The sequence below is a fragment of the Myxine glutinosa genome, chromosome 7, assembly GCF_964187855.1.
Source record: "Myxine glutinosa chromosome 7, kmMyxGlut1.1, whole genome shotgun sequence".
Taxonomy (NCBI): domain Eukaryota; kingdom Metazoa; phylum Chordata; class Myxini; order Myxiniformes; family Myxinidae; genus Myxine; species Myxine glutinosa.
The window spans coordinates 98,536,636-98,564,357 of record NC_136267.1 but is presented as its reverse complement, the minus strand read 5'-3'; the positions used below and the strand labels follow the sequence as shown (position 1 = coordinate 98,564,357).

Sequence of the window (27,722 nt, the reverse complement as noted above, 5' to 3'; positions counted from 1 at the left end):
TCTTTCCCATTACATTAATTGATTAATTAATTTTCTCATGTTTCGTATTGTTTGCTGTGCGGCCGCAGTATTTCGAGCGGTGTATGGTCGCAGTCTTCAGATTTGGCCACCTCCATTTGAATAATATTATGATACTAAAACAGTTTTACCTGCAGTGTTAATTAAATATCCCATTGATCTTTTTGAAACTCAAAAGTAGATTATAACGGATTTCTTTAATCTTCAGGCAATTCACACTCTGACCTGGACCTGATTTCCGGTTCAGCTTCGCGAACATTCGTTATTCGTGCAGCGGGTGGGTTTCTGTCTGGGTGTGCTATCTGTGAATCCTGGGATCCGGCGCCATCTGCGGCTCTCCGCAGGGGTTTCGGCAGCAAATATGGCTCAGGTCGGACAGTTGGTGTTCGATGAATATGGCAAACCATTTATTATCCTCAAGGACCAAGATAAGAAAATGCGATTGACTGGAATTGAGGCATTGAAGGTACGTTCGAGAATTGGAGAGAATGAGGGGACCTGCGTGTGCTGTACTTTACTCGACACATTATTATGAAATGGGTTTTTTTTTTTGACGTTTGTAATGTTGCAGATTGTATAATTTTATGTCAAAAGTGACACGTGACTCGAGAATTTCGGGCGGTGTAAGCTCTTATCCGGGGAATGGCCTTCAGGTGAAATGCATGACAGACGCCATTCATGAATGACGTGTAGAGCAGTCTTTCTGTATGTGGAGTTGTGGTGAAACGCCATGCTATTTAAATCTCTTTCCAATCGGCTGTTACAACTCGATTCTATTGTCTCGATTCTTTCTGTGTGCTGCAGTCTCACATCATGGCAGCTAGAGCCGTGTCCACCACCATGAAGTCATCCTTGGGACCCAAAGGTAGGTAATTAATGAGACCTTATTTGACTCTGTTTTACTTTATTTTGCTTAGCTAGGAATGTCCCTTTGCCTGCTCCACGATTCCGCCTCGTCCCCATTCATACCACGACCGTCCTTCTACCCACCAGGACCGTCCTTCTACCCACCAGGACCGACCCCTACCCACCAGGACCGCTCCCATACCCACCAGGACCGCCCCCCTACCCACCAGGACCGCCCCCCTATCCACCAGGACCTCCCCCCTACCCACCGGGACCGCCCCCCTACCCACCGGGACCGCCCCCTACCCACCAGGACCGCCCCCCTCTACCCACCGGGACCGCCCCCCGACCCACCAGGACCGCCCCCTACCAACCAGGACCGCCCCCCTACCAACCAGGACCGCCCCCCTACCAACCAGGACCGCCCCCCTACCAACCAGGACCGCCCCCCTACCAACCAGGACCGCCCCCCTACCCACCAGGACCACCCCTCCGACCCACCAGGACCGCCCCCCTACCCACCAGGACCGCCCCCCTACCCACCAGGACCGCCCCCTACCCACCAGGACCGCCCCCTACCCACCAGGACCGCCGCCCTCTACCCATCAGGACCGCCGCCCTCTACCCACCAGGACCGCCGCCCTCTACCCACCAGGACCGCCGCCCTCTACCCACCAGGACCGCCGCCCTCTACCCACCAGGACCGCCGCCCTCTACCCACCAGGACCGCCGCCCTCTACCCACCAGGACCGCCGCCCTCTACCCACCAGGACCGCCGCCCTCTACCCACCAGGACCGCCGCCCTCTACCCACCAGGACCGCCGCCCTCTACCCACCAGGACCGCCGCCCTCTACGCACCAGGGCCGCCGCCCTCTACCCACCAGCACCACGCCCCTTCCCACCAGCACCACGCCCCTTCCCGTCAGGACCGCCCACTTCCCGCCAGTACCGCCCCACTTCCCGCCAGTACCCGCCCCACTTCCCACCAGTACCACCCCACTTCCCGCCAGTACCGCCCCACTTCCCGCCAGTACCGCCCCACTTCCCGCCAGTACCGCCCCCTTCCCGCCACGACCGCGCCGCCTTCCCGCCACGACCGCGCCGCCTTCCCGCCACGACCGCGCCGCCTTCCCGCCACGACCGCGCCGCCTTCCCGCCACGACCGCGCCGCCTTCCCGCCACGACCGCGCCGCCTTCCCGCCACGACCGCGCCGCCTTCCCGCCACGACCGCGCCGCCTTCCCGCCACGACCGCGCCGCCTTCCCGCCACGACCGCGCCGCCTTCCCGCCACGACCGCGCCGCCACGACCGCGCCGCCTTCCCGCCACGACCGCGCCGCATTCCCGCCCCGACCGCGCCGCCTTCCCGCCCCGACCGCGCCGCCTTCCCGCCACGACCGCGCCGCCTTCCCGCCACCTCCACCACCCCCCGTACCTCCCACCACCACCTCCACCGTCCCCCGTCCCTGCTCCCACCATCACCACCTCCACCGTCCACCGTCCCCCGTCCCTGCTCCCACCATCACCACCACCGTCCCCCCTCCCACCACCACCAGCACCGTCCCCCCTCCCACCACCACCTCCACCGTCCCCCCTCCCACCACCACCTCCACCGTCCCCCCTCCCACCACCACCTCCACCATCCCACCTTCCACCACCGCCACGTCCCCCGTCCCCCCTCCCACCACCTCCACCGTACCCCGTCGCCCCCTCCCACCATCTCCACCGTCCCCCGTCGCCCCCTCCCACCACCGCCACCATCCCCAGTCCCCCCTCCCACCACCGCCACCATCCCCAGTCCCCCCTCCCACCACCACCTCCACCGTCCCCCCTCCCACCACCACCTCCACCGTCCCCACCTCCCACCACCACCTCCACCGTCCCCCCTCCCACCACCACCTCCACCGTCCCCCCTCCCACCACCACCTCCACCGTCCCCCCTCCCACCTCCACCGTCCCCCCTCCCACCGCCACCTCCACCTCCCACCGCCACCTCCACCGTCCCCCGTCCCACCGCCACCTCCACCGTCCCCCCTCCCACCGCCACCTCCACCATCCCCCCTGCCACCGCCACCTCCACCGTCCCCCCTCCCACCGCCACCTCCACTGTCCCCCCTCCCACCGCCACCTCCACCGTCCCCCCTCCCACCGCCACCTCCACCGTCCCCCCTCCCACCACCACCTCCACTGTCCGCCATCCCTGCTCCCACCACCACCAGCACCGTCCCCCCTCCCACCACCACCAGCACCGTCCCCCCTCCCACCACCACCAGCACCGTCCCCCCTCCCACCACCACCAGCACCGTCCCCCCTCCCACCACCACCACCACCATCCCCCCCTCCCACCACCTCCCCCATCCCCACTCCCACCACCTCCACCATCCCCCGTCCCTCCTCCCACCACCACCACCTCCACCGTCCCCCTCCCACCACCACCGCCACCGTCCCCCCTCCCACCACCACCTCCACCGTCCCCCCTCCCACCACCACCTCCACCGTTCCACCTCCCACCACCACCTCCACCGTCTCCCCTCCCACCACCTCCACCGTCCTCCCTTCCACCACCGCCAACATCCCCCGTCCAACCTTCTACCACCACCACCACCGTCTCCCCCTCCCACTACCACCTCCACCTTCCCCCGTCCCTGCTCCCACCACCACCTCCACCGTCCCCACTCCCACCACCTCCACCGCCCCGCCTCCCACCACCACCTCCACCTTCCCCCCTCCCACCACCACCCCCACCGTCCCCCGTCCCTGCTCCCACCACCACCTCCACCGTCCCCACTCCCACCACCACCACCACCTCCACCGCCCCCCCTCCCACCACCACCTCCACCTTCCCTCCTCCCACCACCACCTCCACCTTCCCCCCTCCCACCACCACCTCCACCGTTTCCCCTTCCACCACCGCCAACATCCCCCGTCCAACCTTCTACCACCACCACCACCGTCTCCCCCTCCCACCACCACCACCACCATCTCCTCCTCCCACCACCACCATCTCCCCCTCCCACCACCACCACCACCACCATCCCCCCTCCCACCACCACCACCACCGTCCCCCCTCCCACCACCACCACCGTCCCCCCTCCCACCACCACCACCACCGTCCCCCCTCTCACCACCACCGCCACCGTCCCCCCTTCCACCACCACCGCCACCTTCCTCCCCTCCACCACCACCACCCCCCCCCCCCTTCCACCACCGCCACCCCCCCCCTTCCACCACCACCACCCCCCCCTTCCACCACCACCACCATCCCCCTTCCCACCACCGCCACCTTCCCCCTTCCCACCACCGCCACATTCCCCCTTCCCACCACTGCCACCTTCCCCCTTCCCACCACCGCCACCGTCCCCCTTCCCCTTTCCCACCACCGCCACCGTCCCCCTTCCCCCTTCCCACCACCGCCACGTTCCCCCTTCCCACCACCGCCACCGTCCCCCCTCCCACCACCACCTCCACCGTCCCCCCCTCCCACCACCACCTCCACCGTCCCCCCTCCCACCGCCACCTCCACCGTCCCCCCTCCCACCGCCACCTCCACCGTCCCCCCTCCCACCGCCACCTCCACCGTCCACCCTCCCACCGCCACCTCCACCGTCCACCCTCCCACCGCCACCTCCACCGTCCCCCCTCCCACCGCCACCTCCACCGTCCCCCCTCCCACCGCCACCTCCACCGTCCCCCCTCCCACCGCCACCTCCACCGTCCCCCCTCCCACCGCCACCTCCACCGTCCCCCCTCCCACCGTCCCCCCTCCCACCGCCACCTCCCACCGCCACCTCCACCGTCCCCCCTCCCACCGCCACCTCCACCGTCCCCCCTCCCACCACCACCTCCACCGTCCCCCCTCCCACCACCGCCACGTCCCCCGTCCCCCCTCCCACCACCTCCCCCGTCCCTCCTCCCACCACCACCACCATCCCCCGTCCCCCCTCCCACCACCACCGCCTCCACCGTCCCCCCTCCCACCACCACCACCACCATCCCCCCCTCCCACCACCGCCACGTCCCCCGTCCCCCCTCCCACCACCGCCACGTCCCCCATCCCCCCTCCCACCACCACCTCCACCGTCTCCCCTCCCACCACCTCCATCGTCCTCCCTTCCACCACCGCAAACATCCCCCATCCAACCTTCTACCACCACCACCACCGTCTCCCCCTCCCACTACCACCTCCACCTTCCCCCCTCCCACCACCATCTCCCCCTCCCACCACCACCACCACTATCCCCCCTCCCACCACCACCACCACCATCCCCCCTCCCACCACCACCACCACCGTCCCCCCTCCCACCACCACCACCGTCCCCCCTCCCACCACCACCACCACCGTCCCCCCTCTCACCGCCACCGTCCACCCTTCCACCACCACCGCCACCTTCCCCCCCCCTCCACCACTACCCCTCCTTCCCCCCCCTCCACCACCACCCGCTCCCCCTTCCACCACCACCACCATCCCCCTTCCCACCACCGCCACCTTCCCCCTTCCCAGCGCCACCGTCATTCCCCCTTCCCACCACCGCCACCTTCCCCCTTCCCACCACCGCCACCGTCCCCCTTCCCCCTTCCCACCACCGCCACCGTCCTCCTTCCCCCTTCCCACCACCGCCACGTTCCCCCTTCCCACCACCGCCACCGTCCCCCTTCCCACCACCGCCACCTTCCCCCTTCCCACCACCGCCACCGTCCCCCTTCCCCCTTCCCACCACCGCCACCGTCCCCCTTCCCCCTTCCCACCACCGCCACCGTCCCCCTTCCCCCTTCCCACCACCGCCACCGTCCCCCTTCCCCCTTCCCACCACCACCACCCTCCCCATCTCCCACCGCCACCTCCACCGTCCCCCCTCCCACCGCCACCTCCACCGTCCCCCCTCACACCGTCTCCCCTCCCACCGCCACCCCTCCCACCGCCACCTCCACCGTCCCCCCTCCCACCACCACCTCCACTGTCCCCCCTCCCACCACCACCACCACCATCCCCCCCTCCCACCACCGCCACGTCCCCCGTCCCCCCTCCCACCACCTCCCCCATCCCCAGTCCCACCACCTCCACCATCCCCCGTCCCTCCTCCCACCACCACCACCTCCACCGTGCCCCCTCCCACCACCACCTCCACTGTCCCCCCTCCCACCACCGCCACGTCCCCCGTCCCCCCGCCCACCAACACCTCCACCGTCTCCCCTCCCACCACCTCCACCGTCCTCCCTTCCACCACCGCCAACATCCCCCATCCAACCTTCTACCACCACCACCACCGTCTCCCCCTCCCACTACCACCTCCACCTTCCCCCCTCCCACCACCACCACCACCATCTCCCCCTCCCACCACCACCACCACCACCACCATCCCCCCTCCCACCACCACCACCACCATCCCCTCTCCCACCACCACCACCACCGTCCCTCCTCCCACCACCACCACCACCGTCCCCCCTCCCACCACCACCACCACCGTCCCCCCTCTCACCGCCACCGTCCACCCTTCCACCACCACCGCCACCTTCCCCCCCCCCTCCACCACCACCCCCCCTTCCCCCCCCTCCACCACCACCCCCCCCTTCCACCACCACCACCATCCCCCTTCCCACCACCGCCACCTTCCCCCTTCCCAGCGCCACCGTCATTCCCCCTTCCCACCACCGCCACCTTCCCCCTTCCCACCACCGCCACATTCCCCCTTCCCACCACCGCCACCGTCCCCCTTCCCCCTTCCCACCACCGCCACGTTCCCCCTTCCCACCACCGCCACATTCCCCCTTCCCACCACCGCAACATTCCCCTTTGTGCCGATGTCAGGTAGAATATTGTTTAATGGCCATCAGAAGGGCGGTACACGCATTGATGAATCACCATGCCACTGAAACACCAGGATGATGGTTTGTAGCTGGGTCGGGAATTTAACCTACAATTTAACCTTTAATTTAACCTTGTATTATGCTGGACAGCTTATAATTTTATTACTTTGGTCCGCATTGTCGATTGCAAGAGTTTTGTTTCTCATATTTGTTTAAAGACAAAAAACAACTTTTAATTACTTGTAGAAGCAGATAATGAAGACCTAGTGAGACTGCAGATTTTTTTTTGTAACTTGATTATTGTTTTATAAAAGTTTGTTTGCTGCTGTTGTATTACCTTGAATGGACATGTCATTGGCTTTGTGACTCGTATTTGTGTCATTAGGTTTGGATAAGATGATGGTGAGCCAAGATGGAGATGTAACGGTGACAAATGATGGAGCCACTATCCTCGGCATGATGGATGTGGAGCATCAAGTGGCCAAACTCATGGTGGAGCTGTCAAAGTCACAGGATGATGAAATTGGAGATGGTACCACTGGGGTTGTTGGTAAGGTGCCTCCAATGTGCTGTTATCATGTTACCTCCGCCACCAAAGATGGATGGAGGTTATGTTTTCACCCCTGTCTGTTTGTCTGTCCGTTTGTGAACAAAATATCTCAAAGTTGTGGACAGATTCAGACGAAATTTGGTGGAGAGGTAGCGTATGTGACGAGGATGAATGTGACATGAAAAACGTATGTGACACCAAAATGATTAGATTTTGGTTAAGATCCGGATTCGGATTCGGCTAGGAGAATGTTTAAGTGATTCTTCACCATTGGGAGATAGGGCCAAAAATGATACATAGCAGGATATCTGAAAAAGTTATGGATGGATTTGGACGAAACTTCTTGGACAGGTTGTGTGTGACGAGGAAGAATCTATTCAATTCTGGTGAGGATCCGGATCCGACTAGTAGAATTGTTTTTAAGTGATTCTTCACCATTGAGTGATATGGCCAACCAGGTGGAGGTATGCTCTCGACTGAGTACCGTTCTAGTTACCCTCGCCACAGGAAGAGGCTGCACTGTTTGTCCGCACAGAATAAATATGATTTTCTCTGCAACCATTGGTCTGATTGACAGGAAATTTTCACCATCGGTGCATCTCTACCTGAAGAATTTTTTAAACAATGATGACGTCATAGATCATGTGGTTCGGCCGCCATCTTGGAAAAACCGAAAAACTTTGCACCTCTATCTCGGAAAAACGCTGAATTGGAAAAAAATGAGAAATGGCTCATTGTGAAGAACTTCATGGGGAATGAAATATGTTAATGATGTCAAAGGTGCCTTCATTATGACGTCATAATTCGACAAGTATGAAATTTATTGAGCGTCATGTCAGCATAAATTTTTTTTTATGATGTCATCATTAGCAAGCAAGCATCATTAGCATCATTAGTAAGGCTAACCCCCACTCTAGTAGGGGAAATGGCCTTTAAAATGCATGTTGTTGTGTGTCATCAGTCACGTGGTTCGGCCGCCATCTTGAAAAACTGAAAACCTTTGCACCTCGAAATCTCCGAAAGCGCTGAATAGAAAAAAATTGAGACGTGGCTCATTGTAAAGAACTCTCCATGGGGAATATAATGTTAATGATGATGTCATAGGGGCCTCCATTTTGACGTCATAATTCAACAAGTACAAAACTTCATCTGACCAAGATGAAATTTGTTGAGCATAATCTAGGAATAAATTAGTCTAAACCAAAATTATGATGTCATCAGTCACGTGGTTCGGCCGCCATATTTGTTTTAACACTAAAGCCTTAAGCCTAAGTCACACATAGGCGGATTTGTCGGCGACTACTGGCGACTGGAAAAATCGGCACCATCCGCCGACAATTGTAATGAAACCGTAATGGACGGTCTTCTGTAGTCGTGGTTATCCTCCCCAGGTCGGCTGCAGTCGGCAAGAGCCGCAAAGGGGCCAAATATATTTTTAAATGTTTAAAAACGGCGCGCTCAGTCGTCCTCAAAAAAGATCCGCCATGCTGTCGTGATGGAACCGCCATGCTGTCGTCGGTATCCGTAATAAGACCGTAAAGCGGCCGCAACCCAGTCGCTCATAGTCTTCCGCAATCGCCCCACCAGCTAGCACGGCAGAGATGCGAATGCCACACGGCCTTCCTGCGGCATCTTCCCGACTACGGGCTGATACTGTTGCGGCTGCATATCGACTACAGAAGAACTGCCACGTCTCCCCTGCGGCTATGGGAGACTGACGACGACAGCAGTAGGACTAGTGGCGGCCGAGTTACGGCCATTGGCGACAGAGATACGACTGCCTGGCGACTGCATTACGACATACCACGATTCCATGGCAAGACAGGATGGTGTGAGGGTCTCCGTGGAGTGAGGTCCTGTGGTGCCGACAAGGATATGGCTTTATTGTTTGGACTTGGGACTTTTGGGAACTTTATTTTTGGAACTTTGGTCCTTTGGAAACTTTATTTATGGGACTTGGGACCAGTGGAAATAATTTGTTGGACTTTATTTCCATTCTCTCTCCCTGCAGAAAAGTTTGATTATTACATTACAATGATACATCTTTATTAACTTTCTTATTGTACATCAAACATCTTTATGCTTCATGTCATACATCATTGAAATGAATAAAGTGAAATGTAAAATAGAGAGATAAAGATTTAAAAAGTTGTGTGAATCGTCTCCAATCGCCGGCGGTCTTATTGCAGTCTTGCGGACGTCGGAGTAAACCACCACCCGGCCTCAATGCAGTCGCCGCGATCCGCCATCGGTCGTAATCTAGCCGCCAGACTGTCGCCACGCTGCCGCCGTGCATCCGCAATGCAGTCGTCGTCGATCTTCAACAGTCGCCATCCCACTCGGGGCGTCGTCGCAATGCAGGCGCAATGTGGCCGCCTGCAGTCGCCATACTGCCGCCTGACCATATTTGACCGCCTGAAATCGCCAGTAGTCGCCGAAAAATCTTGATCGCCGGCAGTCGCCAGTAGTCGCCAAAATATCCGCCTATGTGTGACTTAGGCTTTAAAAACCACTGAAAATACATCCTGGTGAGGGTTTGCAATCTCTGATTGCTCTTTCTTGTTGCTTATTGTTATGCCTCCGCCGACATGTTTCCAGCCGGAGGCATTGTTTTCTGGTTTTGCATCCTTGTGTCCGTCTGTGATAGGTTTTTGTTGCTGTTATAACTTGAGAATGGCTGAAGGGATCTAAGTCTATCTTGGTGCAGGTATGTGTAATTAGGTAACGCGATAAATTAACGGCTGAAGGGATTGAAGTCGAACTTTGTGCAGGTATGTATAATGATTTTATTAGATTTTGGGGTCAAGAGGTTCAAGGTCAAATGTCAGATATACCATCAGATAGAAATTCTGTTACTGAGCTAACTTGTGAACCAGTCATGGGATTTTCACCAAACTTGGTATAATTATATATTATGATGCAAAAGTGAGCTGGTTAGATTTTGTGGTCAAGAGGTCAGAGGTCATGTCATGTAAAAATGTGATAACTTTAGAACAGCTGAAGGGATTCAAATCAAACTTCGTACAAGTATGTATCATGATGTAAACATGAACTGAGATTTTGGGTTCGAGACGTCAGAGGTCATGTTGAGTAATATTTATTTCGTTGCCACAATAACTTGAGAATGGCTGAAGGGATCTCAGGCAAACTTGGTACAAGTATGTATAATCGTGTAGTTATGTGGTCGGAGGCATATCGGTCGACATTGCAAAGTCGAAGTGTCGTTCTCGTTTTGTTTTTTTCTTTTTCTTAGATGTGTTGAAATTGTACCTTTTTAGAGATTTACCCTAAATTGTAATTATGGAACCCATTTTAGTTAGTGTGGAGGACTTCATTTATGTTTTTGGTTTGTTTGTTTTTTCAAGAAAGACAAACACAGCCATGTTACTTGATCTAGCAATTCCTCATGGGGGAGGAAGGGTACAACCACCGCCAAGACGCATCCCTGATAGTTGCTGTGGAATATTGTGATGTAATATGGTTGTCATGGTTGCATTGTCTCTTATGAGGTCTTTGAAATAACTTGTGTGTTGTGTTGTTCAGTGTTGGCTGGTGCTCTTTTGGAGCAAGCGGACCAGCTGCTGGACCGTGGGATCCACCCAATACGCATTGCGGATGGTTATGAGCAAGCTGCTCATGTTGCCATCAAGCACCTCGATTCCATTGCTGACTCGTTTCCAGTGGACCCTAATAATCTGGAGCCCCTCATCCAGACTGCCATGACAACTCTTGGTTCCAAAATGTGAGCCTCTGCCTTGGTTTGTGGAATTTGTTCGTGAACTACGTCCTGATGCCAACTTATTCTGTTTAGCGTTAGGAAGTGGTTCACCTCGAGTTTTGCTTACAAGATGTATACTCATCTTTTCACTTTATTTCTTTCACGTAGTTGTGATTACTAACAAAAATAACCTGTCCTCACGGCTAAGTTAATGCCTCCAGAATGCTTATTGCCCCCAGAAATGGAGTATTTTAATACGACTTGTAATACCCCCTCCTACCAGGTGGATGCCATTTGCATAGAGATTTGTTTTTAACCCCCCCCTAAAACAATCCCATCACATCTTAAATGCAACCACCACTTTTTCAATTCATCTTGCTCAGTGGTTCAGGAGTGCTTGGAAGTCAAACATGGACACACACTTACGCAGACGCACGTCAAATTATATATCATGTGATTGTAGGAGGGAAGGGATAACTTTATCTTTTGAATGTGTTGAAAACTCGAGAGATCCATGGAGTCATTTGGCAATTCACTGGATGTCATGGTGGCTTAGTAGTGAGGACACTCGACTGGCATCCCAAAGGTTGAGTTAAATGTGATTGAAGGCATCAGCGTTAACTGGTGAATTGTCAGTTATGACCTCTGGTAGTGGTTTGATTTGCTTGACCTGTCTGTGCTGTTTGGCACGTGATATCGGGCCACAATTTATGGTTTGCCGTGATGCCCTCCAGGCAATTTGCGATGGGCAACAAGATGTGTCCTCTAACCAAAAATCCTCAACAGTGAAAAAATAGTTGTCATTTTGGCTCTGAGCGAAGTTTCAAATAATGTAAAGAAAATCTTTTAATGGTTTCCATCATCCACTGACCCATTATTTGTTTTCCTGTGTAGTATAAATCGTTGCCACAGGCAGATGGCAGAGATTGCAGTCAAAGCAGTGCTGTCGGTGGCAGACCTGCCGCACAAGGATGTGGATTTTGAGCTGATAAAGGTTGAAGCAAAAGTTGGAGGCAAGCTGGAGGACACTCAGCTGGTACAAGGCGTGGTTGTCGACAAAGACTTCAGCCACCCACAGATGCCGACCGTAAGTAGCCAATAATGTATGAACGTTAAAAAATATTCCCCCTCCCCACCCTCCCCCCCCAAATAGGGACAAACATATGTTTAAATGCGGGTGTTAAAAACACATGTATCACACTGGCTGCTCCAGTGTATACAACAACACAACAGGCATTTTAAGGCCATTTTCCCTGCTAGAGCGAGGGTTAGCCTTGCAGGCCCCATGACAATCTTCACCATTTTTACCCTATTTTCTACATCTCCCCTTGTTATAACCCCCTTGCCCTCATTTCTTCTTCCATCACCTTTAGCCAAGTCTTTCTCGGTCTTCCCCGTCCTCTACTTCCGTCTACATTCATTTCCATCACTCTTCTCAACCAGTCACTTTCATCCTTCTTCAACACATCACCAAACCATCTCAACCTGTTTCTCTTCACAGCATCCATCACAGGCTCTATTCCCATCATCTTTCGCAATTCATCATTTGTCTTCCTCTCTCTCAATGATACTCCGCACATCCACCAAACCATTCGCATTTCCACCCTTTCCAGCCTTTGTTGCTGCTCTACGTTCATTACCCATGTCTCGCTCCCATAAATCATAATACTTCTCACACATGCAGCATACACCTTTCCCTTCAGCTTCAACGACACTCCCCTCATCATCAGCACGCCACTCAATTCCCGAAACTTCTTCCATGCACATCTCACTCGAGCAACCGTTGCAGAGTCTGATCCACCTTCTCCATTCAGCATGTCTCCCAGGTAGCAAAATGTTTTCACACCTTCCAGCTTTACGCCGTCTCCAAGATCCAACTCAACATTACCTCCATCTGCAGCTCCCTCTGTGCACACCATACACTTGAATGTAGCTGCCACACTGGTTAATGACCCTCTCAGACCACTGCATTTTTGATGAACCCACTCAGCGCACATTGTACATTGAATGGAATTCACTCCGACACCCTTCCTGCACACAGCACACGGCCGCTTCCCAGTTCTTTCCACCTCACCACATGCTTTACCACTTGCCATTACCTTCGTCTTTCCGATATTCACCTTCAGACCTTTTGTCTCCATACATTCCTTCCACGTGTCCATCTATACTTTCCGCAATCAACACCAGATCATCTGCATACAACAACTCCCACGGTAAACCCTCCTTTACGTTCTGAGCCAGCACCTCCATCACAGCTACAAATAGTAGTGGACTTAGTACCGACCCCTGATGCACTCCCACCTTCACCTCAAACTCACCACTGTTCCCGTCCTTCATCCTTACAGCTGTGCGCGCTCTTTTGTACATTGCCATCACTACTCTGATCAACCATTCCTCCACTCCTAACTTCCTCAATGCCCATGTCAATACTTTGCGTGGAACCCGATCGAATGCTTTCTCCAGATCAACAAACCCAAGAAACAACTTCTTCCTCTTCTCCATGTACTTCTCCTGCAACTGCCTCACAATGAAAAGCGCGTCTGTCGTTCCTCTTCCTGGCATGAATCCAAACTTCATTTCGTCAATCTTCACTTTCTTCCTTATCCTCCTCTCCAACACCCTTTCCAATACCTTCATTCCATGCTCCAATAACTTTATCGCTCGGTACGAGCCACACTCCAGAGGGTCACCTTTCCCCTTGTATAGAGGGACGAGGGTACTCGGTTCCCAATGCACTGGAATGCGGCCTTCTTTCACCACCAGATTACAGATCTCTGGCATTTTCTTCACACCCCAACTTCCTGCTGCCTTCAACATATCTCCCACAACTCCCGTCGGCCCTCCCGCTTTTCTACCCTTCATTGCTTTTATCGCTTCCTCAACTTCCTTCTCTTCATCGCTTCGACCAACCTGCGGAGCATATCCCGAGATGACGTTCACCAAGAGCTTTCCAATCATCATTTTCACCATCATCAACCTATCACTCACTCTCATCACACTCACCACACTGTCTACAAACTCCTCAGAAAACAGGACACCAACACCATTCACGCCCTCCAGGCACCCTTGCCACACAAACTTGTATTTCTGTCCCTGCCTACCCTTCACCATTCTCACACCACTTCCCTTCCATCTCGTCTCTTGCACACAACATATGTCCACTCTTCTTCTGACCAATACTTCCACCACTTCTCCTGATCTCCCTGTCATTGTCCCTACATTCCATGTCCCAAACATCAGAAACCGATCTCCACTTCTGGCTGTACCCTGCCCACATGTAGTTGTAATTGTCATGGTTCTCTTTTTTTGAGGCAATGTTATTATGGCCGGATGCCCTTCCTGACGCCAACCCACTTAGTCGCCTCTTACGACACGCAGGGATACGGCGTACCTATTCTTATCCAGGGTACACACTGGGAAACGTTTAAAACATGGAAATTCTGGGGGGTGGGGGGGGGGGGGGGGAGGGGGGTGGCGTCAGCATCACGGCTGCGGTTTAAACATATTTAAATAAATATTTAAACAAAACCATGAAAAACAATCTGGGATAAGTCTCTAAGTGAGAACGTGGATTTGAGAAAGCAGGAGCAGAGGTGAAAGAAAAACGGGATATAGGGGGCGGGGCACAAGTCGAGACGAGGAGGCCGCACGAGACACCAGGCCGCACGAGGCGCGAACAAAGAAACGACTAATTACACACAAATTTGCAACAACTACAAAACCAAATAGAAACACACAATAACACATACACAACAAAATACGCAGCGGAAATTTGACAAACGAACGGGAAAACACTCAAACTTTGATGCCGTGGGGAGATCGAAGCAAGCCTCGTCGCTCAAGGGACCGGAAGTCCAGAAAGGGGACACAGAGCAGAAGCTTAACTAATTTAACTTATACCCAGACACAGGGCCCACTCACGCACACGGGGAGAAGAAGAGAAGAAGTCCGCACGCCAAACGCGCTTTGCCGTCGGTCGCTCCGGGACAGCTCGCCCGGCGTGGCCCTCTGGCGGTCACGGCACGTATGCAGGAGAAGGCAGGCAGGAGGAGATCGCGCGTCTGTGGCCCGGAACGGGTCGTTCTCTCAAGCGCGATTAATACAGCGCAGGGCATGGGGCAAGTTCGTGTACAATGACTATAACCGGCAATGCAATTGACTCGCTCTCTTGCGCGTTCTCTCTCTCTCTGACTCAATCAATGACTCGACCCGAACTGAACTGAACTCTCAGGGGCTCCGACTCAACTGAACTGACGCGCAACTCTCAACTCATCTCAGGTGGGGGGGCTCGGAGCAGGGTTTTATGGCTCCGCCCCGGCCTTACTCAAATGTTCCAATCCCCACCTCTCATCGCCGTGGTTAGCCACTCCCCTTGAGCCCTGATTGGCGGCTCGCGCTTACCGGCCACTCCCTCCTGCAGCGCCTCCCTTCAGCCTCGCCAGACTTGTTGAAGGCCTACCTTGTGGCATTTCCAGCCCAAAAGACCACCCTACTCACGGGCCTGCTCAACGCAAAACTAACACAGGAAAGGACTACGCTTACATTCACTAAGAAATAACTGAACTATCGCGAGGCTTCATGTTGTGGTGCGTCTACACCCTGTACATTTATCACATGCAGGACAAAGACGAGCTTTTCCATTAGCCTCAGCATCATATCAGTTTTTTTTTAAACGATGTTATAATCAAGCTTAAAATGTGCCATATAGAGAACCACAACAATATTAATGTTACATTTTCTAACGCACCAATGAAACGCTTGCTTCACACACGTTTGAGGACACCAGGCACATTCGTGCTTGCGTCACAGCATTTTGCTCATTTTCGCTCTCACACTCGAGCAGTCCTGCATACGATTTTCTTTATATTATGGATAATTTGTCGATGATGCCTTGTTTTGCCTGTTGTTTCCATATCTGGTTCTTGAAACAAAGTAAATGTTCTTCGTTGTTGAGGCCTGTTGTTTTTAGCTTCCTTGTGCTGTCCCCACACTGTGAATAGTATAAGTTAAAAAATTTGATTGGGGTTTTTCAGTCTAGTCATGTCGATGTATAGTTTAACACGTATGGACATTTTGGTGCCACAGGTGGTGAAGGATGCAAAGATAGCCATCCTCACATGCCCGTTTGAGCCACCAAAGCCCAAAACCAAGCACAAGTTGGATGTGGCGTCAGTGGAGGATTATAGGGCTGTGCAGAAGTTTGAAAAGGAAAAGTTTGAGGAGATGGTCAAACAGGTCAGTTTTTCTTAAAATATGTTTAATAAGAAAAAATTTGAACAAGTTCTTGAGTATGGATTTTGGTATTGTATCTATCTTATTTATTTTGTTTTTTGTTTTGCTAAGTTTGTGAACTGTTTTATTTTTATTTTTTAGTTTTCACCCTTTCACTGTGTGCTTTTCACGTGTTTTTAAGAAAACAAATTATCCTAATTTGAGCACTTTAAACTCCATTGTCGCAAATGATTGTATTGACGAGCAAATAACCCGTCTTTATGGACTCATTCAGTCCCCTACTTCCATGATGGCGTATTTTGTCGTAACCGTTTAATACCGACTACCACCACTTCCGGCAGTATAATTTTTTTTGGGGGGGAAGGTGGGTGGGCAAGTCTATCTTCACAATGTTTGTCATGGTCAACAGCTCTGCTTTGGTGTTCTCTTTTAATGTTAATATGAAAGCCTGTTTGGTGTCTGGGAGCATACATTTTTATGCCTCTGCTGACAAATTTGCCAGAGGCATTATGTTTTTGGGTTGTCCGTCCGTCTATCTGTGATAGGTTTTCATTACCACGATAACTTAGGAACGGCTGTAGGGATCAAAGTTCAACTTGGTGCAAGTATGCATAAATGAGGCAAACATGAATGGATTATATTATGGTGTCAAGAGGTCAAATTTCAGAGATCTCATTCTGTTAAAAATTCTGTTTCCGAGCTAACTTGTGAACCAGTGATGGTATTTTGAGCAAACTTGGTATAAGTATATATTATGATGCAAAGATGAATGGATTGTATTTTGGCGTCAAAGGTCAGAGGTCATGTCGGGTAAAAAGGCGATACTTCAGAACAGCTGAAGGGATTTAAATCAAACTTGGTGAAAGTATGTACAGTCCTGGCCACAAAATATTGGCACTCTTGTACTTTTTTCAAATAATGCACCATTCCTTCCAGAAAATTGTTCAAATTTTAAAATATTTTGGTGTCCACATATGTATTTCTTTAGTTGGCAGTGAAACAAAACAAACAAAAAAAAGCTGAAAAAATTACTAAATCTTGGCTTATTCCACACAGAAATCCTAAAATGGCACGGACAATATTATTGTCACCTTTTGGAAGTTGGTAGAAATAATTCCATTTCAAGCAGGTGATTCTCCTTTACTCTGGAATTGAACTCACCTGTGGTGAGTTGCAGGTGCCTGCTATAAAAATTTTTTATTCATTCAACCAGTTTGAATAGAGAAAAGGGGTCATTCTGCTGTTTTGTGTCAGTCTGTATGGCAATGAGCATGGAGAAAAGAAAGAAAACCAGAGAATTGTCTGAGGAGGTCAGACACAAGATTGCAGCCAAGAATGGACAATCTCAAGGTTACAAGTCCATCTCCAGAGACCTTGATGTTCCTGTGTTCACCATACGCAATGTTGTCAGGAAGTTTAAGGCCCATGGCACCAACCTCCCTGGACGTGACCGCAAGAGAAAACTTGATCGAAGATTGCAGCGAAGGATTGTTCGAATGGTGGAGAAAGCACCTCGATCAACTGCAGGTACGACAGGTACGACCTTCAGACACAAGGTACGACAGTTTCAACTCCCACCAAACATCGCCAACTCGATGAAAGGGGGTTCTATGGTCGGAGACCCAGGAGGACCCCACTGCTGAGAAAGCCCAGCTGGAGTTTTCCAAAACACACCTGAACAAGCCAAAATCCTTCTGGGAGAATGTCCTGTGGACAGATGAGACCAAATTAGATCTTTTTGGTGAAGCACATCATCTCTATGTTTACAGAAAACAAAACGAAACCTTCAAAGAAAAGAACACCTTCCCTACAGTCAAATATGAAGGAAGTTCAGTGATGTTGTGGGGTTGCTGTGCTGCCTCTGGCACTGGGTGCCTTGAATGTGTGCATGGTATCATGAAATCATGAGATTACGACGGCATTTTGGAGCACAATCTTCGACCCAGTGTCATAAAGCTTGGTCTCCGTTGATGGTCATGGGTCTTGCAGCAGGACATTGACCTCAAACACACTTCAAAAAGCACCCAGGAATGGTTCAAGACAAATAGCTGGACTGTTCTGAAGTGGCCAGCAATGAGTCCAGGTCTAAATCCCATTGAACACCTGTGGGGAGATCTGAAAACAGCAGTTGGGAGAAGGCACCCTTCAAATCTCGGAGAACTGGAGCAGTTTGCACAAGAAGAGTGGGCCAAACTGCCAGTAGAGAGGTGTAGGAAGCTCATTCATGGCTATAGGAAGTACTTGACTGCAGTTATTTCGTCCAAAGGCTGTGCTACCAAATATTAATTCTAGGGTGTCAATAATTTTGTCAATGCCAATTCTTTTTATTTGCTGATTTGAAAACAAAAGTTCTGTGGTATCAACAGTGAAATAAAGAATTGTGGAGACCAAATACTTTTGTCAATTTCAACTTTTATTTGGAGAAAATTGTGAGTTATTTGTAAAAAGTGCAAGGGTGTCAATATTTTTGGCCATGACTGTATAATCTATATTATATTAGCCGAAGGTGATTCTGTCTGTCTGTCCGGGGGTGTGGCTTACTCCGTTTAGAGAGTAGCTCCACCCATTCTTGGAGAGGCTTCATAAACAAATATCCACCATTTTATTAACTCGCATAGCTTTGAGGCCTGTTTGGTTAGGCCCGTGCTGTCGTGCTCTCTCTCAGTTTTATGTCTCAGTCTCTCAGTTTTAAAAGCACGACGTGCTGTCGTGCTTTTATGTCAACTCTAATTCGATATATCATTTCATTTTTCACAGTAGCGAACATAGTTTTAGACTCGGTGTCAAAAAAACGGGAATAAAATCCCATGAAAGTTTCCGTTTATAGAATGAAATGAATTCTCAAAGGCCTGTAATTTCAAGGCCATCGAGTCTCTCTCACGCCTTTATCTCCAATCTAACTCACCATCTGATTTCATTTTTATCGATGGTTTTAGATTCGGTGTCAGAAATGATTGAGAAAATTCACGCACACACGGGAAAATGCCAAGATATATTAAAAAATTGCAGGCCGATGTATCATACACTGCCCAAATGGCTCAAAATGTCGACATATCTGAAAAATTCGCTTTTTCTTTTCCATTAGATATACTAGGGCATTGCCCGTACTATATCTATATCTAAAATTATATCCCCCCCCTCTATTTACATGCAATGGTTTGGTCCAAAGCGAACGGCTTGCGAGTACGGTGACAACCCCCCCCCTCTATTTACATGAAATGGTTTGGTCCAAAGCGAACGGCTTCCGGAGTTTGGTAAAGAAATCGCCATCGCGTGCACAAACGCGCAGGAAAGCGAATGAATCGCAAATTCGTTTTTATTAGTTTTAAAACATAGTTTAACGCCAACATAGTTTGCAAACGTGAAATAAATGAATACGCTCTCAAATGTGCCATCCGAGGCAGAGTGTGTCCGCCACGTTCGGCACACGCGATAGTTCGCTGCTCTCTGATTGGTTGAATCGTTTTTTGGACATAGCTCGGTAAGTAATTGTCCGATTAATATGAAACCTTGAAAAGGCACATCCTCGGGTCCCCAGCAATATACCTGGCAAGTTAAAAGTATATCGGACCCGTGGTTGTCGAGAAACAGCGGTCACAGACAAACAAACGTACAGAGATTACTGGAATTATAGATAGATTTCTTTTCTGTTTGATGACAGTCGTCACAAAAACGTCAACAATGATGCCGACGTATATTTCTTTGTTCTTATTTCATTCATCATTATTATCCGGAAGTAAAATATGTTTCAGGAAATTACCGATAGATATTTCTTCGTTTTTTATTTTTTATTTTATTAGTTACGTGCACATACACTTTAAATAGGTTTATTTGAAATCTTTAATGACTCAACCGGAATCGACGCGGGACGACGCGGGATGAAGGGTTCCTTCTCCCTGTATATATATATATGTATGTATATTAGGGTGGTGCTCAAAATAATTTTTTTAAAATATTTACTGGGACATGGCTTCATGTTGTTCCTTTTGTTCCAAAATGAAAAGACACCAAATATGAAAGCAATCTGATTTTATTTAGGGGTGCCACATCAGCCTTCAAACTAAAGGTGTCTACAAAACTTTTCTATATATGGATCGAAAGCAAAACCAGAAGTTTGTTTTATGAAAATCCACCCTCCACTCACTTTCTTTGTATTCTAGCAAACACAAGTTACAATAGCTGTACAAATAGCACTATATTGCTATGAAAACTCAAATTCAACGATAACAATCCAAATGTTCAGTTCATAAAATGAAGAGACACCATATCACATAATATTAAAAAAACCCAAATATAATGAGAAATGTAACTCCTATTTCTGGGCCTGTTTCACCACTGTTGCCTTCTTGGCATCGGGGTACATCTTCCTGTGAGCAGCAACAACTTGGAGCAGAGCTTGCTTTTGCTCTTCATCCTTTGTAAGGAGCTTATTGTAGTCTTGTATCAATGCGACACCCCTTTCTGCCCTGTCGTTCACCACGACTAAGCCACTGGCGGCTTTCTTTGCTTCCTGAAAGCTGGTTTCTTGCTCCCATGAACCAGGATCCTTATCCATCCAATCAGTTGGGGTCCCTAGGATGCTGAAGAAATGCTTGGTGTGTTTTGTTATGAGGCCAGCGATTGACAGGGCGGTTCCTCGTTTGATAGCTGGTCTCTTTGGAGAGGGGTTTTCACCGTCATTTTTCAATGCTTCAATCATATTGATCTTGCTTTCTTTGTCAATTCTGGTGTCAAAGAATGCAAATGCCACTAGTACTGGGCTCATGTACCACGTGTGGCGGCCAAGTGCCTTCAAGGCTGCCTGAGCCATCTTCTGATTGATTTGTTCAAACTTTTCCAACTTCTTGAAGAGGTTAATGTCATTCAGGGGAGCCTCAATAGCTTGTGGAGCCCGAAACCAAGCCTGTACATACACAAGGCAGACAAAAATGTTGAAGGCTCGGAGTTCTCTCGCCTCTCGAAGTGTCAAGTGGAACTCTGACCGAAACATGAACACCTGTAGTGAATATAGTGCTTTTGCCATCCATCTGGCTCTGTGCATTGCTCCTGGAGCCATGATCCGGATTCCACGAGGTGGGATTCCTCCCATGTAGATGACAGTCAGTTCTAGGAGTTCACGATAATCATCTCGTGGCTGCTGATCTTTCAAACACACAAGAACGTTTTTGCTTCCAACACAGTGTCTACAGATCCCATTGAAGCCTTCCTCTCTGAGAATTGATCGTGAAGAAACTTCCTGTCCTCGGGGTTGGTGATTATGGCCTCCGAATCTGCATGCCTAAGATCAAACGTCTTCTCCAAGGAGGCCTTGAAGGATGCTTCCTTTTTCTCTTGGGTCGCACCACCCCGCTTTGCACCTTTTTGGAGGCTCCTCCATTCTTCATATAGCCTCTCCAAACGATGGATGCAGTGCTGCTTCGTCGTTGTAGGTAGGTGAGCTTTTTCCCAGAACTTCACAACCTCTTCAATGGTGAGGGTTGCACTCTCCCGGGCATTGCGATTCTCCTTCTTCAGGTGATGGAAAAACAGGACAAGAGATTGATGCACAGTCGGGAGCTTGGCACCTTTGATGGCATCTCCAGAAGTGGACCCAATGATACACATTATCCTGAGCCCGAGTTTTCAATGAAACACTGGTACTAGCACATGCCATCTATCTATAATTCCAGTAATCTCTGTGTGTATGTGTGTGTGTATGTGTGTGTGTGTGTATGTGTATGTGTGTGTGTCTGTGTGTCTGTGACCGCTGTTTCTCGACAACCACGGGTCCGATATACTTGAAACTTGCCAGGTATATTGCTGGGGACCTGAGGATGTGCCTTTTCAAGGTTTCATTTTAATCGGAGAAGTAGTTACCGAGCTATGGCGATTTCTTTACCAAACTCCGCAAGCCGTTCGCTTTGGACCAAACCATTTCATGTAAATAGAGGGGGGGGATTGTCACCGTACTCGCAAGCCGTTCGCTTTGGACCAAACCATTTCATGTAAATAGAGGGGGGGGGATTGTCACCGTACTCGCAAGCCGTTCGCTTTGGCTTTGCGAATGGACCAAACCATTTCATGTAAATAGAGGGGGGGGATTGCCGCAAGCCGTTCGCTTTGGCTTTGCGAATGGACCAAACCATTTCATGTAAATAGAGGGGGGGGGGATATAATTTTAGATATATATATAGTACGGGCATGCCCTAGTATCTGCAAAATAAGCAAGAATGTGGGTAAAATCCTGTTAATTCTTACTCCACAGGGTCACTCTCTACAAAAGAGCCACAGTCAATAAGTTAGGCCTACATATTACACACTAAAAAAGCGTACCCCTGACCCCGGAAACCTGTACAAAACATGCATGAAAATTGCCCAGATAGTGATCATAGGAAGTCTCAAAACTGTATGTATAATATATTGTATATATATATAATGTATAATGTGTATTTATGTATATTTATTATTTAATGTATATTTACTATATATTTATTTTTAATATTATATTTAATGTATATATATAATTATGTATTTATTTTGTGTATATACAGCCCAAAAAATGGGAATTCCTATTTTTGCATGGGGGAAAATTCATCACTGATGTGGCACCCCTAAATATTATTGGATTCCATTCAAATTTGGTGTGGTTTCCTTTGACACCAAAAGGAACAAAAATAGATCCTGTCCCGGAGAAAATCTGCATTTTGCTTTTTTGAAGCCCACCCTAATGTGTATATATATATATATATATATATATATATATATATATATATATATATATATATATATATATATATATATATATATATATATATATATATGTATATGTATATATGATCTGACGCTTGTGGTGTTTACCCATTGGCTGAAGGCACAGACGGATCGTGAAATATAGAAAATATTTCTGCAATTTGGGGGACACACTGTTGGTCAACTTTGCCCCATAACACATGTGACATGTGTTTCTTACAAATTAGGTAGAGGTTGGTTGGTGTATGTCCACATTGAGGCTGCTGTTTCAACAATTGAATTTCCTTAAAGAAAACCAGGTGTTTCGTGAGGCCCTCGGGTGGAAGCTACAGTGATGCTAAGAACATTCTAGCATTCTAAGTTTATCGTTGAGATATCGAGTATTAACAATACAACTTGTACAATGGGTATGTGAGCATGAGGGTGTTGACCTGTGTGATCTTTGGCAAACTTCGGCATTATTTTACCACCATTTTTTTTTTTAATCTGAACTTATTAAACGTGTTTTGTGTTTTTTTTTTTTTTCCTTCTTTTTTTTGTGCAGGTAAAGGCAACTGGAGCAAATCTGGCAATCTGCCAGTGGGGTTTTGATGATGAGGCAAACCACTTGCTTCTGCAGAATGAGCTTCCTGCCGTGCGCTGGGTCGGAGGTCCCGAGATAGAGGTGTGGATCCTTGATGGTGCACATTTTGCTGTTGCTGCCACAGTCTTCCCCCAAAAAAATTAGTTTAAACCCTACATTTTATTTATTTATTTTTTCATTCTGATAGAGACCATTTATTATGTATGCAGATATGTCGGAATGTAAACCATGGCATGGCACCCCAAACCATGGCACCATGGCACCATCAACCATGGCACCCCAAACAATTGTGAATTGAATCACTGATTGTCAATCAGCAATTTTTCTTCATTAGTTTAATGAAGGCCACATTTATCGGAATTATGTGGCTTCTCCGGATGACCGCTGCGATTGGTACGTCAAACGAAGGTCCTTCTTATCTGGCTATCGGAGATTTATTTCTGGGTGGTTTATTCACCATAAGAGCAATGAGATGAGACTGAGATTATTGGCCTATTATTTTTATTTTTTGTTTGTTTGTAATAATCGAAGCCATTCTCATCATCGTGCATCAATAATTATTACCTCACCAGCCGTTGTACATGAACAAGGCTGATCGTGCTAAGCTGTATACATGAAAAGGGGTGGCAGGCAATTTTTAAAGAACTTTTTTTTGAGCTCACCATTTTGTTGGGCATTATTTGAGCTTCCATGCTTGTCTCCCTCTTTACGTACAGCTGATCGCTATTGCCACCGGAGGCCGAATTGTTCCACGGTTTTCCGAGCTGACCCCCGAGAAGCTGGGCTACGCAGGACTCGTGCGGCAGCTCAGCTTCGGCACCACCAAGGAACACATGCTGGTCATTGAGCAGTGTCACAACTCGCGTGCCGTCACCATCTTCATCCGTGGAGGCAACAAAATGGTGATTTGGTGGGGAGTGGGTTTATACATTGGGCTCAGTTTATCTTGACAAGTGGAAATTGTTACTAGGTTGTCTGTTGGTAGCATACCAACAAAGGAAAATTGTTGATAAAGTGTATTTTTCAAATGAATAGTTTTCTGTCTCTGCCTATTTGGCTCTGTCTTGGGAAATACATCGCCGTTTGTCTTTTGCTGTGGTCAGATAGTTGAAGAAGCCAAGCGGTCGATCCACGATGCCCTGTGTGTGATCCGGAACTTGGTGCGGGACAATCGCATCGTGTATGGAGGTGGCTCATCAGAAATCTCTTGCTCACTGTCGGTCAACACAGCAGCCGACAAGGTTGATTAATGCTTCTTTTCTTTACTTAAATGTTGTTGATGTCAAGCAGCATGTGTGCAGCAATTGGCCGCAAGGTAAAGGGGTCGATTGATTTATATTTTTATAATTAGCATTTTTCTATCCATCCTGTGGCATTGCACACTGTTTTGGGGACCAGAATTGGTTTATTGGAAAATATTCCCATTTGAGGCTTTCATTGTACACCAGATGAACATCTACTGAACTCTCGACATACGACCAATTGGCTGCGCACAAGCAATTTTAACTGGAGGTGTTGGTCATCAGTCCGTCGAGCAGGTTCCGTCACTTGGCCATGCATAAGATAGTCCATCATTCTGGATGACCATTCCTTGTGGGTGATCAATAGCTACAGAATGGCTCGTCCCCGGGACAGGCCTGAAACTGCAATCAAACTGATAACAGCTTCATCATCTAAGACTAGTCTATCCTAACAGTTACATACCCTAATACGTATTCATTAATTTAACATGCAGCCAATGGCTGCTGGTTGCATCATTGTTGTTGGGAGCGTGACTGTGCCGCTGATTCATTTCCCCTGTGGGTTAGTGCAGGGGTTTTGAATTTGGCCACGGTATTGGCAATAGCTTCCCGACTCTTCGCAAAGGACCTAAATAACATTGCCAAGCCAGACTGGCATGTAAGATTTAAAGGTAGTCGTTGGGGAATGCTGGCAGGATGGCTTATTAGAGGTAAGCACACTCACCTCGTAAGTTGTCGAGCCTGGGTTCAAATGTCAGCCCAGCTATAAGCTGTCGTCCCAGGGTTTCACAGGTAAAGTGATTCATCAGCATGGACGTTAAACTTGGCGTCCCGTCTGCCAGTATTAGTTGGAGGAAGTTAAAGTGTCCTTTGTGAAGTGTCGGCTAGCTATTGCCGGCACCGAACAAATTGCAAATTCCTGTCTTGAGTCCCTGAAACGGAGTGGCAACCCGACCATGACTGTAGCCATAGTAACTGCTTTGGCAGCACACGCTCTGCATCATTGGTCACGGTGCATAATGAGGATGAGTTGGTGAACGTGAGGCGAATTGCCGAAATTGCACAAACCACCGTGCAGTGAACACAAAAGCACAACCAACTCAAACATTTGCTTAGAAATACAAAGGTTCAAAGTCCACTGATTCAGCCAAAGATTGAACCTAATCATGGCCTAACTGATGTGGCTCAAATGGTCATGCAAGTCCCTGATGAAGACAACTTTGTGGCTGAAACTTTGAAATCTCTGACCCTTTGTTTTTGAGTTTCATTTCGATGTATTTGAGTCCAAATTGTTGTGTATATTTCTTTGATTCAACCTTCCCTCCAACCCCACGCAGTGCCCGAATCTGGAGCAGTATGCCATGCGAGCATTTGCAGATTCACTCGAAGTGGTGCCCATGGCTTTGGCAGAGAATGCAGGAATGAACCCCATCCAGACACTAGCCACCATCCGTGCACAGCAAATCAAGGAGAGCAAGCATTGCCTTGGGATTGACTGCATGAACAAAGGCACCAACGGTTAGTTACAAAAAAGAAAATTCATCTCTTGTGGTTGAGGAACTCAGATTTTTAAAATTATTTTTTATTTTAGCACCTTCAATATGCCTTCATTGTGTAACAAATGGGTCACCGACATTTGGCTTCCTGGGCGAGTGCTTCCTCTTTCCCTCTTGAACTGGGCATCTTTTTTCGTGGTGAACAGATATGAAGGAACAGCACGTGGTGGAGACATTGCTCGCGAAGAAGCAGCAGATCTTGCTCGCGACGCAAGTAGTCAAGATGGTGCTGAAGATCGATGATATTCGTAGCTCTGGAGAGCGAATGGATTGAAGCACTACCCTTTAGTCCTCCCTCTCCGACACATTCCCGGAGTCCGTCACAGTTGTTCAAACATGTTCCGAGGAATTCCTGCTTTTGTTTTCGAGGCCGGCCCTGTGTAGTAATGTGGCGTGAGCTTTCAGTGTTGTTAAAAAAATTGAATGACAAGAGAACGTTTTGCTATTGAAAGCTTGAGGAATATGCAAGACCTCTGAATAAAATATTCTTCATCAGGCCATTGTGTAATTGTAATATCTCGCTGAGAAGTGATTTAGCTCTGCCAACTGCAGAGGCATTGATTTCCTCTGATTAAGGCCTGTCAGGACAGCCAAGGAGAAGAAGAAGAACCACCTTTAGAGGCCATTTTTCCCAGCAGAGCAGGGGTTGGCCTTTTTCGGGCACCATGGTCCCCTTTTTGAAGCAATGTTTGATGGCCAGATGCCGCAATGTTTGATGGCCAGATGCCCTTCCTGCCACCAACCCTGTTGTTCGCCTCTTGCGACACACGGGGAATTACCAGTGAACTGGTGCTCAATTTACCGACCTCGAAAGGAGGACAGGCTGAGAGGACAGCCAAGGAGGTTGGTAGGTAATATTTGGGGTGAGTCACGTGGTCATCTCATAACTGGGCAAATATTTTCATCAAGCTCTGCTTGTGCTGTCCAAGTGATTATACAGAAATTTATCCAGAGCCATGAGAAAAAAAAAACATAAAAAACTTTTCTTTTACTCTTAGATTTCCATTATGTTGGAATTTGGACACGGGTGTTTTTGCTAACAAATCGGAAGGGTGGCATTTGTCAAACATGAATGCAATTTAACGGTTTGATGAATGAGATCAATGTTCCACCTTTTGAAGTGAGAGGAAGGTTTGTTGGCCAAGTGTTTGGAAGTTCAATGCAGTACTCTTGGGTTTTCCAATCCTATTATTAGTTTTATTATATGCGAGGAACTTCTTTCACAAACAACTTGCCTCACCTTGAGCTTCATCCTTCGTGATTCCTTTGAGGGAGGGCGCTTTGAAATAGAAAGTGATTCCTTTGGGATAGATGGTTCTTCCTAACCCATCAACTCCTGCCAAATGTAAATTCACAAGAGGAACAAAATAAACTTGACGAAGAATCTACACAGAGCTGGGTCTGTGTCTTTAGTTGTTATCTCAATGTGGGTCTCAAAGTATAT

The 27,722-nt window shown here is 49.5% G+C and overlaps 1 protein-coding gene across 1 annotated transcript; it reads left to right on the top strand.

Moving 5' to 3' along the window:
* Positions 1-11: 11 nt before the first annotated feature.
* CCT5 (chaperonin containing TCP1 subunit 5) lies at positions 12-26,776 on the top strand. The gene is made up of 11 exons (XM_068122805.2): positions 12-484; positions 823-883; positions 7,055-7,219; positions 10,763-10,961; positions 11,832-12,024; positions 16,023-16,172; positions 23,443-23,562; positions 24,198-24,383; positions 24,585-24,722; positions 26,060-26,240; positions 26,425-26,776. Exons 1-11 carry the CDS (start codon positions 380-382, stop codon positions 26,550-26,552), a joined length of 1,626 nt encoding a protein of 541 aa, XP_067978906.1. The 5' UTR covers positions 12-379; the 3' UTR covers positions 26,553-26,776.
* The last annotated feature ends 946 nt before the right edge of the window (positions 26,777-27,722 follow it).

Excerpts from the sequence above, each read along its gene's own strand:
- CCT5 (XM_068122805.2), top strand. The coding sequence starts at position 380 with ATGGCTCAGGTCGGACAGTTGGTGTTCGATGAATATGGCAAACCATTT. Across the intron at positions 884-7,054 it reads GTCATCCTTGGGACCCAAAG|GTTTGGATAAGATGATGGTG; the intron begins GTAGGTAATTAA and ends TTGTGTCATTAG. Across the intron at positions 12,025-16,022 it reads GCCACCCACAGATGCCGACC|GTGGTGAAGGATGCAAAGAT; the intron begins GTAAGTAGCCAA and ends TTGGTGCCACAG.